The 18311-nt window shown below is 38.1% G+C and overlaps 1 protein-coding gene across 1 annotated transcript in view; it reads left to right on the plus strand.

The window, feature by feature from the left end:
• Positions 1 to 18311, plus strand: part of SPRED1 (sprouty related EVH1 domain containing 1) — a 151820-nt gene that overhangs the window by 51597 nt on the left and 81912 nt on the right. Inside the window, exon 2 of the mRNA XM_036889896.2 lies at positions 15353 to 15527. Coding sequence (XP_036745791.1) covers positions 15353 to 15527 — 175 coding nt within the window. The remainder of the gene's footprint in view (positions 1 to 15352; positions 15528 to 18311) is intronic.

The raw sequence follows: 18311 nt of genomic DNA on the forward strand, positions 1-18311 counted from the left end.
TTCATGAGTCTGCCTTAAGGGGTTTATCTATTTTTTCAAAGAACTTTAGTTTCATTAATTTTTACTATTTTTTTTCCTGTTTTCATTTGTTCTTTTTCTAGTTTCTTTAATTGTGAGTTTAGACTGTTTATTTTGTATTTTTTTTGTTTCTTGAGGTAGGCTTTTATTGCTACATACATCCCTCTTAGAATGGCCTTTGAGGTGTCCTACAAATATCAGATTGTTGTATTTTTATTTTAATTTGTCTCCATGTATTGCTTTATTTGTTTTCCATCCATGGACTGTTTAAAAGCATGTTGTTTAGCCTCCCATGTTTGTAGGCTTTTTTATTTTGTGTAATTTATTTCTAATTTCATACCACTGTTTCTGAGAACTTGCTTGATACAATTTAATCTTTTAATTTACTGAGACTCTTTTTGTGGCCTAGTTTGTGATCTGTTCTGGAGAGTGTTCTGTGTATACTTGAGAAATATGTGCACCCTGCTGCTTTTGGGTGGAGTCTTGTGTAGATGTCTATTAAGTCCATCTCATCTAACGTGTTGTTCAGTGCCTCTGTTGCCTAATTTATTTTATGTCTGATTGATCTGCCTATTGATGTGAGTGGTGTGTTAAAGTCACCTACAGTGAATGTGTTATAATCTGTTTCCCTCTTTAATTCTGTTAGTATTTGTTTTAAATACTTAGGTGCACCTATGCTGGGTTTGTAGATATTTATAATGGTTATATCCTCTTGTTGGCCTGACCCCTTTATCATTATGTAATATCCTTCCCTCTTTGTCTCTTGTTAGTTACTTTGTTTTGAAATCTATTTTGTCTGGTGTAAGTACAGCTACTCCTGCTTTTTTCTCCCTGTTGTTTTCATGAAATATCTTTTTCCGTCCCTTCACTTTCAGTCTGTGTATGTCTTTGGGTTTGAAATGAGTCTCCTGTGGGCAGTATATAGATGGATCTTGTTTCTTTATCCATTCTGCCACTCTTTGTCTTTTGATTGGTGTATTCAGTCCATTTACATTTAAGGTAATTTCTGATAGGTATGTACTCATTGCCATTTTATTGTTTTCTGTTTGTTTTTATAGCTCCTTTTGGTTCCTTTCTGCCTTTCTTATACCCTTCTCTTGTCATTTGATGGTTTTCTTTAGTGTTGTAGTTGAATTTCTGTTTTTTAATTTTTTGTGTATCTATTATAGGCTTTGTTTTTGGTAACCAAAGGTTTAAGGATAGCTTCCTGACTGTAAAACAGTCTATGTTAAGTTGCTGTTTGCTCTGTTTCAAACACAATCTGCAAATTCTTTTTTTCTTCTTCTCTTCCACATTTTATATATTAGTTCATAATCAAAACTATTTAGCCTTAGGACTTTTTCCATCTACAGCAGTCCCTTTAGCATATCCTGTAATGCTGGTTTTGTTGTTATAAATTCTTTTCGCCTTTGTTTATCTGCTTCAAATTTAATGATAATCTTGCTGGGTAGAGGATTCTTGGTTGAAGATCCTTCTGTTTCAGTACATTAAATATTTCATGCTACTCCCTTCTGGCCTGTTAAGTTTCTGCTGAGAAGTCTGCTGATAACCTGATGGGGTTTCCCTTATAAATAACCTTTCTTCTCCTGCCATTTTAATTATTATATGTCTTGGTGTTGTTTTCTTGGGGTTCCTTTTGTTAGGGGCTTTTGAGCTTTCATGATCTGAGTAGCTATTCCTTCCCCAGATTGGGGACATTTTCAACAAATATTTCCTCAAAGAGACTTTCTGTCCCTTTGTCTCTCTTCTCTTTGTGGTACCCTTATTATGAGATTATTGTTTTGTTTGGATTGGTCACACAGCTCTCTTGTCATTCTTTCATTCCTAGGGATCTTTTTTTCTCTCTGCTCCTCAGCTTTGTTTTGTTTCTGTTCTCTTGCTTTCCATCTCATTGATTGTCTCCTCTATTTATAGCAATGTATTATTCATTCTTTCCATTTTGTGTTTCATTTCAGCTACTGTATTCTTCAGCTCTTGTATCTCTTTATTCAAGTCCTCCCTGAGATCTTTAATACATTTTAGCAGATCAGTGAGCATATTTATGACTTTTACTTCGAAATCTTTAGTGATCTTTGGTGATCTCCTTTTCATTTAGCCTTCTTTCTGGTGTCTTATCCTGCAGTTTTGTTTGGAACATACACCTCTGCCTTCTCATTCTGTCAGGGTTTCTGTGTTTCTTCCTTTGTATTAGATGGTTCTGGTGTGCTTCTTGATTTAGAGAATAATGGCTTTATGAAGAAGGCATCCCATGGTGCCCAGAAGCTCAGTACTCTTTCCTTCCCAGTGCCTGCTTCTCCTTTGCTGTGGAGCCCCAGTTGCTGTTGGTGGGCAATGTGCAGGGTCACCTTTCTGTCTGCGGGCAGTGGTTTATCTTGGCCGGTGGTTTGCCTCAGCTGGCCGTATGTGATCAGAGCAGTGACTTCTGCTTGGGCAGTTGTGGGTGGGTCCACCCTCTGCCTGCCCTGCATTGATGGACAGGCTGTTGGGTTATTGGGGTGGGCTGGGCAGTTACAGGTTGAGTTGCACAATGGCAGGGTGTATGTACTTCTGGCAGTGGCAAGTCACCTGGTTGTAGAGCCCTCAGATGTTTGACAGTAGTGGCGAGTGGTGTGGTGGTGTGGCTGGCATTTGCGCTTAGGCAGCAAGTTGTCATGGAAGGCCCCATAGGCTTGTGATGGTAGCATAAAGTGCCTGGTGGTTTGGGGTGTGGCAAGCAGAGATAGTGAGTTGGGTGGTGGGAGGCTCTGTTTGCAGCATAGGCACTAGGTGCTCCCCAGCGGTTGCAGCGAGTTGTACAGCACCCTGCCTAGCCATCTGTGGGAAGGAAGGAGCTTTTGGAGCTGACTCCTGAAGTCACCTCCCCAGTTGGGCTGAGACTCTCTTGTGAAAGCTTGGGAGAGTCTCTCCATGCCTGCCAAGCAGCAAAGTTGGATGCTGCTGGGCCAAGTGTGCTGGTTTGTTGGTGGCATGCAAGGAGTTGCCTTGGGGCTGAGCCACCAGCAAGGGGCATGGAGCACCTGGGGCTCTTGAGAGTGCTCCACCCACTGGGCCGAGGGAGGGCTGGGGAGGTATCATCCACCTGCCATTTCTCCTGCAGAGACAGCTCTGTCCAACCCTCTACCCTCTGGCTTGCCTTGCACTGGTAGCAAGTCTTTCAAATTGCTGCCTCTGTGTTTAGTCTCAGTGGGACCAGCAGAGAGTGCCTGTCCTCTACAGGTGGGTGGTGTCTCAGCAGAGTGTTCCACCTGTCCCTGGTGTCGAGTCCTGCTGATCACCAGAACCCAGTGCAGTGTGAATTCCTGTTACCTGAGCAGGTATCCAGGGCGAGATGTGCAGAGTACCTGGGCACCCATGCCCTCCCCTCTCCTTTCCTTTTCTTCCACCTTTGGAACTGGGATGGGGGGAAGTCTGGGGTCCCACTTCGTTGTGTCTGCCACTTTATCCTTTTCTGTGTGGTCTTCTCTTCTTACCCAGGTGTAGGTTGTCTGTTCTGCAGTCTTCAGTTCATTTTTAGGTTTAGTTGTATTTGTTCTAGTTGCTTCCTTGTGTATATGTGTGGGAGGAGGTTTCTGTATTGTCTTCCTACTCTGCCATCTTGAGGCTCCCCCCTAGGCTAACATTTTAAGTTGTAAACTAATGAAGGCTATGGTTAGTTTACTTACATAACTTCTGGAATACTTTAAAGCTTGAGGGATCAACTTGAAGTTATAATATATTTTGTATAGTTTAAAACATGAAATTCAAAAACAAGTTTATATAAATTACTGGCCAGTTTTAAAACCTCTTTTGTTGTAAACAATGAATCAGGCAACCTTACTCTGCCATTAAAGAAATCTTTGTTTTAACCGATTTGCTTAGACAGGATAACACATCTCTTCTAGGTGGCACTTTTATAAAGTAGAAAAAAAAAGAAACTGGGGTAATCAGTAATATTTTTGTTTAAAACATATACACTGTTACTGCAAAAATTTTAGAGTTTTATTTTTATCTTTAGTATAGCTAAGATACAGTTAAAATATGAGTTCTTGGTTTATATTACTTTTAATTTTTGAGTGTTAATTATAAAGTAACTTCTGAAGAAACAAAAATGAGGGGAAAATACCTAATTTTACCATCCTAAAAAAAAAACTAGGATTTCTAATATATTTCCTAATAATACTTATACATTTTTATTTTTAACATATAAAATAAGCCTGAGAAGCATTATACAAACTGTAAATGAGAATCAGTAAGATTCAAAGATGGTAAAAGAAAAATCTGTGCCCCAAAGAGAATAACTACTCCCACACTTTGAAGCCTGAGCTTCTGAATTGGGTTATTTTACACCTAGTCTTGTAGAATCTAGGGTAAAATTCTTAAATTTCCTAGTTTACTTAATTAGATAAGAATGAAGAGTCAGGAGCCTATAGTAAAATAAAAAACGATCATTGGGAACTTGAATTTTGGTTTTGATCCATGTTCTCTACCTTTGACTGTAACTTGAAATGTGTTGAACTTTAAATGCATGTGCTCAGTTCAGAAACATTTAATCTGAACTTAACATGTCTTAATTTATGTGCTATGCTTCTGGGATATCCTTAAACTTAAATTCTTGATCAAATGACCTTTGTCTAGTACTGATTGTATCCCTCTGAGCTGGTTCCCACTGTAATAAATTTCCCTGGCTTCTTGGGATGGATGCATGTCCTATTTATTTATAGTAGAAGTATTTGTTCTAGCCCATCCCAAGGGGAGGATTCCAACTTGATATTTATGTCAATATAACCTTTATGAAGCCACACCTCCTCTGACCATTATTGGGCCCAGACAAGAATAAGAGCCTCTGAATAACTGATTAATAAAAAGCTTAGACAGAATGGTCACCTATAAAGCTAAAGACTTTCAGAACTTCTATATAAAGGATTATTTTGATCTCAGTTATAGAGATTTATGGTTGGCCATGTAAATTTAATTTTTTCCTCGTTCCTAACTGGCTTTGAATTACCAGGATGACAACTACTTCAGTTTTAAATTCTTTGTTGTAGTTATAATAACCAACACTTATATGTTGTTTATTATGTGTTTGGCCTTGTTTACATTTTATGAAGTTGGGTACTGTCACTTTATCAAGGACACACAGCTAGTAAGTTGCTGAGCCAGGAACAAACTTAAGAAAGTTTGGCTTCAGACTCCTCATTCAACCACAGCACAGTGCAGCTTTAAAGTATATAGCTCTCTGACAAAAGACCTGTGATGAATAAATAAAGAACTTTTAAAAGTCAATAATAAAAACATAATATAAATTGATAAGAAGACTTAAAAAAAGGCATAAGAGACTACGGGGGCGGAAGATGGCGGCGTGAGTAGAGCAGCGGAAATCTCCTCCCAAAACAACATATATCTATGAAAATATAACAAAGATAACCCTTCCTAGAATAAAGACCAGAGGACACAGGACAATATCCAGACCACATCCGCACCTGAGAGAACCCAGCGCCTCGCGAAGGGGGTAAGATACAAGCCCCGGCCCCGCGGGAGCCGAGCGCCCCTCCCCCCAGCTCCCGGCGGGAGAAGAGCAGGCAGAGCGGGAGGGAGACGGAGCCCAGGACTGCTGAACACCCAGCCCCAGCCATCCAGGCCAGAGTGCAGGGCGCTCGATACTAGGAAAACAGGGCAGCAAGAACAGTGAGCAGGCACTGGAGGCTGGGCGACAGAGGACATAAGAAAAGCGCGCGACCATTTTTTTTTTGCTTTTTTGCTGTTTTGTTTTGGCGAGCGCTTTTTGGAAGTCTTAAAGGGATAGGGACCCCAATACTAGGGAAACAGGGCAGCAAGAACAGTGAGCGGGCACTGGAGGCTGGGCGACAGAGGACATAAGAAAAGCGCGCGACCATTTTTTTTTTTTTTTTTGCTTTTTTGCTGTTTTGTTTTGGCGAGCGCTTTTTGGAAGTCTTAAAGGGATAGGGACCCCAATACTAGGGAAACAGGGCAGAAAGACCGGTGAGCAGAGGCCTGAGGCTGGCACCGGAGAATAAAGAAAAACGAACGACCACCCTTTTTTTTTTTTTTTTTTTTTACTAAAAACTTTTTTTTTTTTTTTTTAATTAAAAAACTTTTTTTTCTTATTATTTTTTTTTTTTTTGGTGGTCGTTGTTTTGTTTTGGCGGGTGCTTTTTGGAAGTCTTAAAGGGGCAGGGCGGGTCACTTAATCCAGACGTAGGGAATCCGGGATATCTGGGCACCCTAACCCCTGGGCTGCAGGGAGCAGGCAGGCCCCTTACGGAGATAAATAGCCTCCCAGCAGCTCCTGCTCCAACGCGACTCCACCATTTTGGAGTAGCTGCCCAAGCTAGGCCACGCCCACAGCAACAGCGGAGATTAACTCCATAGCAGCCGGGCAGGAAGCAGAAACCCTGTCTGCACGCAGCTGCGCAGCACAAGCCACTAGAGGTCGCTGTTCTCCCAGGAGAGGAGGGCCACAAACCAACAAGAAAGGAAGTCCTTCCAGCCGTCACTCGTCCCAGTTCTGCAGACTATTCCTATCACCATGAAAAGGAAAAGCTACAGGCAGACAAAGATCACAGAGACAACACCAGAGAAGGAGACAGACCTAACCAGTCTTCCTGACAAAGAATTCAAAATAAGAATCATAAACATGCTGACAGAGATGCAGAGAAATACGCAAGAGAAATGGGATGAAGTCCGGAAGGAGATCACAGATGCCAGAAAGGAGATCGCAGAAATGAAACAAACTCTGGAAGGGTTTATAAGCAGAATGGATAGAATGCAAGAGGCCATTGATGGAATTGAAATCAGAGAACAGGAACGCATAGAAGCTGACATAGAGAGAGACAAAAGGATCTCCAGGAATGAAACAATATTAAGAGAACTGTGTGACCAATCCAAAAGGAACAATATCCGTATTATAGGGGTCCCAGAAGAAGAAGAGAGAGGAAAAGAGATGGAAAGTATCTTAGAAGAAATAATTGCTGAAAACTTCCCCAAACTGGGGGAGGAAATAATCGAACAGACCATGGAAATACACAGAACCCCCAACAGAAAGGATCCAAGGAGGACAACACCAAGACACATAATAATTAAAATGGCAAAGATCAAGGACAAGGAAAGAGTGTTAAAGGCAGCTAGAGAGAAAAAGGTCACCTATAAAGGGAAACCCATCAGGCTAACGTCAGATTTCTCAACAGAAACTTTACATGCCAGAAGAGAATGGCATGATATATTTAATACAATGAAACAGAAGGGCCTTGAACCAAGGATACTGTATCCAGCACGACTATCATTCAAATATGACGGTGGGATTAAACAATTCCCAGACAAACAAAAGCTGAGGGAATTTGCTTTCCACAAACCACCACTACAGAACATCTTACAGGGACTGCTCTAGATGGGAGCACTCCTAGAAAGAGCACAGCACAAAACACCCAACATATGAAGAATCGAGGAGGAGGAACAAGAAGGGAGAGAAGAAAAGAATCTCCAGACAGTGTATATAACAGCTCAATAAGCGAGCTAAGTTAGGCAGTAAGATACTAAAGAGGCTAACCTTGAAACTTTGGTAACCACGAATTTAAAGCCTGCAATGGCAATAAGTACATATCTTTCAATAGTCACCCTAAATGTTAATGGGTTGAATGCACCAATCAAAAGACACAGAGTAACAGAATGGATAAAAAAGCAAGACCCATCTATATGCTGCTTACAAGAAACTCACCTCAAACCCAAAGACATGTACAGACTAAAAGTCAAGGGATGGAAAAACATATTTCAAGCAAACAACAGTGAGAAGAAATCAGGGGTTGCAGTACTAATATCAGACAAAATAGACTTCAAAACAAAGAAAGTAACAAGAGATAAAGAAGGACACTACATAATGATAAAGGGCTCAGTCCAACAAGAGGATATAACCATTCTAAATATATATGCACCCAACACAGGAGCACCAGCATATGTGAAACAAATACTAACAGAACTAAAGGGGGATATAGACTGCAATGCATTCATTCTAGGAGACTTCAACACACCACTCACCCCAAAGGATAGATCCACTGGGCAGAAAATAAGTAAGGACACGGAAGCACTGAACAACACAGTAGAGCAGATGGACCTAATAGACATCTATAGAACTCTACATCCAAAAGAAGCGGGATATACATTCTTCTCAAGTGCACATGGAACATTCTCCAGAATAGACCACATACTAGGCCACAAAAAGAGCCTCAGAAAATTCCAAAAGATTGAAATCCTACCAACCAACTTTTCAGACCACAAAGGCATAAAACTAGAAATAAACTGTACAAAGAAAGCAAAGAGGCTCACAAACACATGGAGGCTTAACAACACGCTCCTAAATAATCAATGGATCAATGACCAAATCAAAATGGAGATCCAGCAATATATGGAAACAAATGACAACAACAACACTAAGCCCCAACTTCTGTGGGACGCAGCAAAAGCAGTCTTAAGAGGAAAGTATATAGCAATCCAAGCATATTTAAAAAAGGAAGAGCAATCCCAAATGAATGGTCTAATGTCACAATTATCGAAATTGGAAAAAGAAGAACAGATGAGGCCTAAGGTCAGCAGAAGGAGGGACATAATAAAGATCAGAGGAGAAATAAATAAAATTGAGAAGAATAAAACAATAGCAAAAATCAATGAAACCAAGAGCTGGTTCTTCGAGAAAATAAACAAAATAGATAAGCCTCTAGCCAGACTTATTAAGAAGAAAAGAGAGTCAACACAAATCAACAGTATCAGAAACGAGAAAGGAAAAATCACGACGGACCCCACAAAAATGCAAAGAATTATTGGAGAATACTATGAAAACCTATATGCTAACAAGCTGGGGAACCTAGGAGAAATGGACAACTTCCTAGAAAAATATAACCTTCCAAGATTGACCCAGGAAGAAACAGAAAATCTAAACAGACCAATTACCAGCAACGAAATTGAAGCGGTAATCAAAAAACTACCAAAGAACAAAACTCCCGGGCCAGATGGATTTACCTCTGAATTTTATCAGACATACAGGGAAGACATAATACCCATTCTCCTTAGAGTTTTCCAAAAAATAGAGGAGGAGGGGATACTCCCAAACTCATTCTATGAAGCTAACATCACCCTAATACCAAAACCAGGCAAAGACCCCACCAAAAAAGAAAACTACAGACCAATATCCCTGATGAACGTAGATGCAAAAATACTCAACAAAATATTAGCAAACCGAATTCAAAAATACATCAAAAGGATCATACACCATGACCAAGTGGGATTCATCCCAGGGATGCAAGGATGGTACAACATTCGAAAGTCCATCAACATCATCCACCACATCAACAAAAAGAAAGACAAAAACCACATGATCATCTCCATAGATGCTGAAAAAGCATTTGACAATGTTCAACATCCATTCATGTTAAAAACTCTCAGCAAAATGGGAATAGAGGGCAAGTACCTCAACATAATAGAGGCCATCTATGATAAACCCACAGCCAACATTATATTGAACAGCGAGAAGCTGAAAGCATTTCCGCTGAGATGGGGAACTAGACAGGGATGCCCACTCTCCCCACTGTTATTTAACATTGTACTAGAGGTCCTAGCCACGGCAATCAGACAAAACAAAAAAATACAAGGAATCCAGATTGGCAAAGAAGAAGTCAAACTGTCACTATTTGCAGATGACATGATACTGTACATAAAAAACCCTAAAGACTCCACCCCAGAACTACTAGAACTGATATCGGAATACAGCAAAGTTGCAGGATACAAAATCAACACACAGAAATCTGTGGCTTTCCTGTATACTAACAATGAACCAACAGAAAGAGAAATCAGGAAAACAACTCCATTCACAATTGCATCAAAAAAAATAAAATACCTAGGAATAAACCTAACCAAAGAAGTGAAAGACTTATACTCTGAAAACTACAAGTCACTCTTAAGAGAAATTAAAGGGGACACTAGCAGATGGAAACTCATCCCATGGTCGTGGCTAGGAAGAATTAATATCGTCAAAATGGCCATCCTGCCCAAAGCAATATACAGATTTGATGCAATCCCTATGAAACTACCAGCAGCATTCTTCAATGAACTGGAACAAATAATTCAAAAATTCATATGGAAACACAAAAGACCCCGAATAGCCAAAGCAATCCTGAGAAAGAAGAATAAAGTAGGGGGGATCTCACTCCCCAACTTCAAGCTCTACTATAAAGCCATAGTAATCAAGACAATTTGGTACTGGCACAAGAACAGAGCCACAGACCAATGGAACAGACTAGAGAATCCAGACATTAACCCAGACATATATGGTCAATTAATATTTGATAAAGGAGCCATGGACATACAATGGCGAAATGACAGTCTCTTCAACAGGTGGTGCTGGCAAAACTGGACAGCTACATGTAGGAGAATGAAACTGGACCATTGTCTAACCCCATATACAAAAGTAAACTCCAAATGGATCAAAGACCTGAATGTAAGCCATGAAACCATTAAACTCTTGGAAGAAAACATAGGCAAAAACCTCTTAGACATAAACATGAGTGACCTCTTCTTGAACATATCTCCCCGGGCAAGGAAAACAACAGCAAAAATGAGTAAGTGGGACTATATTAAGCTGAAAAGCTTCTGTACAGCAAAAGACACCATCAATAGAACAAGAAGGATCCCTACAGTATGGGAGAATATATTTGAAAATGACACATCCGATAAAGGCTTGACGTCCAGAATATATAAGGAGCTCACACGCCTCAACAAACAAAAAACAAATAACCCAATTAAAAAATGGGCAGAGGAACTGAACAGACAGTTCTCCAAAAAAGAAATACAGATGGCCAACAGACACATGAAAAGATGCTCCACATCGCTAATTATCAGAGAAATGCAAATTAAAACTACAATGAGGTATCACCTCACACCAGTAAGGATGGCTGCCATCCAAAAGACAAACAACAACAAATGTTGGCGAGGCTGTGGAGAAAGGGGAACCCTCCTACACTGCTGGTGGGAATGTAAGTTAGTTCAACCATTGTGGAAAGCAGTATGGAGGTACATCAAAATGCTCAAAACAGACTTACCATTTGACCCAGGAATTGCACTCCTAGGAATTTACCCTAAGAACGCAGCAATCAAGTTTGAGAAAGACAGATGCACCCCTATGTTTATTGCAGCACTATTTACAATAGCCAAGAATTGGAAGCAACCTAAATGTCCATCAATAGATGAATGGATAAAGAAGATGTGGTACATATACACAATGGAATACTACTCAGCTATAAGAAAAGGGCAAATCCAATCATTTGCAGCAACATGGATGGAGCTGGAGGGTATTATGCTCAGTGAAACAAGCCAAGCGGAGAAAGAGAAATACCAAATGATTTCACTTATCTGTGGAATATAAGAACAAAGGAAAAACTGAAGGAACAAAACAGCAGCAGAATCACAGAACTCAAGAATGGACTAACAGGTACCAAAGGGAAAGGGACTGGGGAGGATGGGTGGGTAGGGAGGGATAAGGGGGGGAGAAGTAGGGGGGTATTAAGATTAACATGCAAGGGGGGGTAGGAGAAAAGGGAGGGCTGTACAACACAGAGAAGGCAAGTAGTGATTCTACAACATTTTGCTATGCTGATGGACAATGACTGTAAAGGGGTTTATAGGGGAGACCTGGTATAGGGGAGAGCCTAGTAAGCATAATATTCGTCATGTAAGTGTAGATTAGTGATACCAAAAACAAAGAAAAAAAAAAAAAAGGGCAGTTCCTGTGTGGTAACCTCCAACGAGTTCTACACAAGGGTATAAAGGGCATATAAAAGTGTAGGCAAAGGGTCTGTTTGTGTTTATACAGAGGATCAAAGCCTATTTGGGCTACCCCAAAAATGAACTAAGATACGATATGAAAAAGAACTTCCAACATCAGCACTCTCTGGAAGACTCATGCCAGAAGATGATCATCAAAAAACCCCAACAAAGATCCACGCACTGCTACAGCTGTAGATGCACTCATCCCACCCGTTCCTGGACTTGCCATGGGAATGAGGAAGGAGATATCTAAGCTGGCCTGTGCATACAGTAAAACAACAAATTTGACTGGATCTATACTGTTGGAACTCAACCAAGAATTTGGAGAAGTGCAAATTGTAGCGCTCCAAAGTCTTACAACTACAGACTATTTACTGTTAAAAGAACATATGGCATGTGAACAGTCCCCAGGAATGGGTTGTTTTAGTTTGTCTGATTTCTCTCAGACTGTTCAAGTTCAGTTGGACATTATCCACCATATCATAGATAAGTTTTCACAAATGCCTAAGGTGCCTAACTGGTTTTCTTGGTTTCACTGGAGATGGCTGGTAATTACAGATATGCTTTGGTTATGTAACTATACTCCTATTATGTTAATGTGTGTGCGCAATTTAAGTAGTAGCTTAAAACCTATACATGCTGAAGGTACTCTACAAGAAGATATGTCAAAGAAATAATCAATCTTCCCATGTTTTCTTCCACCTGCTACTTCTACAGCTTTTCTTCTTCCTTCCTATTTACAACCCTTAAATAGAATTTGTGCCTCATATCAAATTTATCGAGTATCATAATTCTTCCAAGTGGTAAAGATACCTCAAGACAAATGCTGGGCATAGAAGCCACAGGGCATAAATATGCAAAGATGTAAAAAGCTAACCTTTTCAAACAATAAGGCTTCTCTCTCTCTTACCAACTTCACATTTCCCTGTATGGCCCCGGAAGATGACTGGTTAGCCAGAGATGGGTAAGATTCCTCAAGGGAGGAACAACCTAAGACAGGCACAGTCGCAGGGGGGCCATCAGGTGAGAAATTGGGGATTAACAGAGGTGAGGCTTAGAACCTCACCCCCCCTGTTCTGAGAGAAATCTTCTGCATACCTGGATGTTTTATTGCCCTTGTCTAGCTTGGATTAACACATAGTCTACAGGCACACACCTGATCATCTACATTTGCTCTCTTACAACAGTAAACTATGTTTTCTACCTTTATCTTGTATCTACCTACCACTTCAGCATTTTATTAAAAATAATAATGAGAGAAATGTGGTATCCACATATAAATCAAGTATAAAAATCAAATGAGTATTCATATTTGAACTGACTGTTTAGAGTTCATAATGCTTGAGCAAAACTGAAAGTTTCTGTGATGACTGCCCTTGTACTGTTCACTATGTAACTTATTCATTATGTAAGAATTTGTTCTCCATGTAAGAACTTGTTTGTTATGCCTCAGAAGATTGGAGACTGACGAAAATTAGGCTTGGGGTGGATTAATGATTGTGCATTGAGCATTGACTCCCCTATACAGAATTTTATTGTCGTTAACAATCATTTGATCAATAAATATGAGAGATGCCCTCACAAAAAAAAAAAAAAAAAAAAGGACAGACTTCCAATGGTAAAATAAATAAGTAACCGGATGTAATGTGTAGCATAAGGAATATAGTCAAGATATTGTAACAGCTTGGTAGGGTGATAGCTGGAACCTCGAATTATGTATATAAATGTTCTACCACTGTGTTGTACACTTGAAACTAATGTAATGTAATAATGTGCGTCAACTACCCTTCAATAAAAAAATAATTATTAAAATAAATAAATAAATAAATAAAGGCATAAGATGCTCAACATCATGATTCATCAGGGAAATGGATTTTAAAACCACAGTGGGTTAACAATATATAGTCACTAAAATGAGTGAAATCTAAGAAATTGAAAACACCAAATGTTGGCAATGATGTGGAGCAACTTATACTATCATACATTATTGATGGGATTGTATAATGAATGGTATAACCACTTTGAAATACAACTTGTTAGTTACTTATGTAGTTAAATATACTGCCCTATGACCCATCAATTTCATTTGTATGCAAATTATCTAAGAGAAATGAAAACATCAACCTAAAGATTTATATAAGAATGTTTATAAACAATAGCAATAACTAGAATCAATCCAAATGTTAATGGATGTTAACATAAGAAAGAATAAATGAATTGTGACATTTATTCAGTAAGAAGGGCAGTTTAGCAGTAGAGAAGAATAAACTAATAAAACAATATAATAAGTGAGAGAAGTTAGACAAAAAAGGTACAAATAGTGATTCTTTTTGACTCCATTTATATGAAGGTCGGTAATAAACAAACTAAATATGTTATAAATCAGAATAGTGATTACCTTTTTGATGGGAGGGTGGAAGAATTTTCTGGAGTCATAGAAATTTTCTATATCTTGATTCTCGTATTGGTTACACTGATATGTATATATGTCAGAATTTGAATTTTATATTTAAGGTCAGTATATGTTATTGTCTGTTAAGTATACCTCAATACAATAAATATTTAAAGTAAAAAAACACTGGTGAGATTTTTGGACAAGCACTAATATCAACAGGAATGACAGCTGGCAATCTAACACTTAGAATATGCCGAGACACTAAGCACAGGACTGTTGTGTAGAACTTCAGTTAATATTCATAATAACCAAGACAAGTTTAAGTTACATTCAGTATAATTTCCTAGGAAGTCATCAAGGTGTACTACTTTTCGAAATTTTTAGAACTAAAGTGCTTAGATGTCAGTGATCTAAAACAGTAGTACATGAAATACATTTCTTAGGTTTTGCATAAAGAATAGTTATGGTTAACAGTGGGAAATGATTCTGAATGGAACTAAAACTTAGTCTTAAGAATAGAGACTGCAAAGAAGAGAGCATGAAAGGTTTCTATAGATCAGTTTGCTTGATAAGTTACTGAAATAGACATTTGTCTTTATATGATACGTGATTTAGATTCCCCGTTAGAAGAAATAAAAAATGTGGCATCTGAGCTAAGCATGTTTGTTTTAGCATTTTATTTGTAATATATTCCAGAAATATTAGAAACTTAGGAGATGTCATAATTAAATGTGCTAAAATACTGCAGTAATATGTCCTGATTGTATTGTAACAGGTGGACATACATGGCAAGTTTGATGGAGATCCATATAGTGTGTTTGTCTACAGGGTCCTCTATAACTGTTCCGTGGCAATCAAATGTGCTCGAACTACTCAAATGATGAATTGAAGTAAGGTGTCTGTAGTCTTTTATTGTGATTTTTAGTCTTCAAAATAAAAGTTAGCCTTTTAAGTTAGTTTGTGATTTTTGATATCTTGTAAATAGGTTACTTTCTGTGGACTGTCATGGAAGTAATAAACACTTGAGTTTTAGTTCCCACACATTAACTAGTCCTTGGTTTCTCCAAGAAGACTGACAGCTTGGTTGGTTTATATTTATGGAAAGCTAATTTCTTATCTTTGCATCTGTTTTAGTAATAGTTATGCACGAGTACGAGCTGTGGTGATGACCCGGGATGACTCAAGTGGTGGATGGTTACCACTTGGTGGGAGTGGACTAAGCTGCGTCACTGTCTTCAAAGTCCCTCACCAGGAAGAGAATGGCTGTGCTGACTTTTTTATCCGTGGAGAGCGACTCAGGGACAAAATGGTAATGAAAAATGCATCTTTTGTTATGATTCTGTAGAATTATTTTAAATTATGAGTAGCATACCATTATTTATGAGAATTACTTTTGCCTAGAATCAATGATTCTTTTTCTGTAGCTCTTTTCATGTTAAAGGACAGTGAAATATATCTGTATCTTTACAATTAGGGCTGACATTAATGTGCACATGCTAGAGGGGAGCTGCTTTTCTAATTAGGCTTAACACAAGGACATTCATGAATATCCCCCTATTTATTAAATCAGGTATACCCTGCCTTCCTTTTTCCCCACTACCCCCTAGACTAGAGGTTGGTAAGCTATAGTCCACAGGGCCTGCCATGTGTTTTTCTGTGGCACATGAGTTAAGAATGGGTTTCATGTTTTTAAATGATTGAAAAAAAAATCAAAGAAGAGTAATAATTTTGTGACACATGGAAATTATGTGAAATTCAGATTTCAGTGTCCATAAATAAAGTTTTATTGGAACATAGCTAAGCTCATTTACATTTTGTCTGTGGCTGCTTTCACAGTACAATGATGGAGTTGAGTAATTGCAAGAGAGACCATAAATAACTGTCCCCCAACAGAAAAATGTTTTCTGGCCTCTTCCCTATATTCTTGTGTTCTCAGGTTTTTCTCTTCATTTCCTAATTAATCTTGCTGGCCAACCTTGTTTTTAACACTATTATCTTCCACTTAAGTTATTTTCTTAGATCTAAATATTTTTAAATTTGAATCTAACTTTTGATAATGTTAATTATTTATTCTCTCTTAATTAGTATGGAAAGCTCTTTCTCCTTTATTTCATTTATGAGCCAAGAAAGAACTCTAACCATATCTGAAAAGCTGAGTAATATTAGTATCCTACTGCATCAAACAAAAGGAGAGCATACGTAGAAGCAAATAAAAACAAAGTGCCAAAAATTTCTAAGACTCTTGAAAATAACTAGAACTCCTTCTAAATATTTATTTGTAGATTGGTCTGTAAGCCCGTTTAGCATCCATGTTATTCCTATTGAAAATGTGTTTTAAGTTCTAAATCATTATTTTATACATGAACATTTTGAATAAGCTTACTTTTAATTTTGGTTCTTGGTTTCTGGATATTTTTTACTACTGAATTATTTTAGTAATTTAGATAGTTGCCTAACTTGTCTGTGCCCTAGTTTCTGCCTCAGTTAAGTGAAGAGTTATCCTAAATCTCTTGAAATCATTCCAACTTTAGTTTTTTTGTGATTTTATGATTCAGTCCTGATAATGGATCTGAATTAATCAGAATGTGGTTTTAGAATTGTAAGAAACCCCAGTTGAAGTCAAAAGTATATATAATAAACTTAACCTGTCATCTCTAACAGTTTAAATATTTGAAGGTGGTTCCAGCTTTGGATAAGATAGTGGCTGGATATACTAGGGCTTATCTAGAATAAGGCTTGTAGACTCTTGAGAGCCAGTCTGCAGTGACCTGTCCTAGAGTATAATGGTTCTTGTCTGAGCTAATGATAACTGGGGAATGTTGCTGGAGGAGAAGTTGTACATTTTAGAAAGTGAGTAAAATAGTAGAGATCTAAGGCATTTTTTGATAGTAAAGATAGAAAAAGAGAGGAAAGAAGTCAAAGGTGGAGCAATAATTGGAGGAAAAAGCTTGCTAGGCAAGACATAAGAATAAGGAAGAGATAACCTAGATGTGAAATAGAAAAAAAAAGTGGAACAGACTAGTAGCTATACAAATGAAGAAGATGGACGGGTTGCTTTAAGATAATTAAATAAGGGATTATTAGATCTGTGTAACTAGGAATGAGGCTGGTCAGAGATACCTCTGATTGATGGATTGGGAGGTTGCTCAGGCTTTGACATAAAGCTAGTGAGAATAAACCTGGATTCAGAAAGAACATAAACTTACTCCTTATGTCAGGACTTAAAAAAGAGCCCTTACCCTAATCCTAAAGTGTAAAATGATAATAAACTATCAAGAAAATAGCATTTTCTGATAGGAGCACTGACCCAGGAATCAGAACACCTGTTGTTTCACCTAACCATTTCTCCTTGAGGAAGCTTGTTAGTTGTGAAACAGGGATGATAGATAAATCTCAGTGTAGACATAAAGGAAAACACTTTCAGTTGGAGGGTGCCGTTTTTCTTATAGGGATTAGCTATTAGTTAAAGCATTTAAGGTTATATAGGCTTTTATGATCAAAGGCAGAGGCAATAATACATGGCTATAAATTGAAAATAGCGAAGTCTTATAGAGTTTCAAGACAAGTAGGACAGTGACCTTGAAATAAGCATATTAATTGGCTGTCTCAGCTGGGTCATAACATTTCTGACCAAGCTACTTTTGAAGCAATAACAGAATTGAAGTATGTATTCTTTTTCATTATCACTGCATTTTGGGATCATTAATGTTCATTTCTATAGATATTTTTATTTATTGTTTTTATTGTAATCCATTTTCTTGATCTAAAAAAGAAAGTACTCTGTGACTATTGAGTCTCTTAAGTTTACAGAGTTCTTCCCAAGTTGATAATAGTTTTCTTTAAAATCGTTCTTGGTAGTAAACTGCGTTTTAACCTTGTTCCTGTGTAATAGTTAATCATATAAAAGATATTTGCTAAAAACTGTGTTCTGTCCATTTTTCACATCTTAGAATTCTCTACCTTAGATGAATTCTAAAAGGGAAGTGAAATACCTGCCCCTCATATCCCTTTTATACCCTTTAAGAAAGGATAGGTAATTAGTAATAAGGTACTATGGCCAACTACTTGTGCAGCTAATAAAATAATAGTAGAT

The sequence above is a fragment of the Manis pentadactyla genome, chromosome 11 (genome assembly GCF_030020395.1).
Source record: "Manis pentadactyla isolate mManPen7 chromosome 11, mManPen7.hap1, whole genome shotgun sequence".
NCBI lineage: Eukaryota > Metazoa > Chordata > Mammalia > Pholidota > Manidae > Manis > Manis pentadactyla.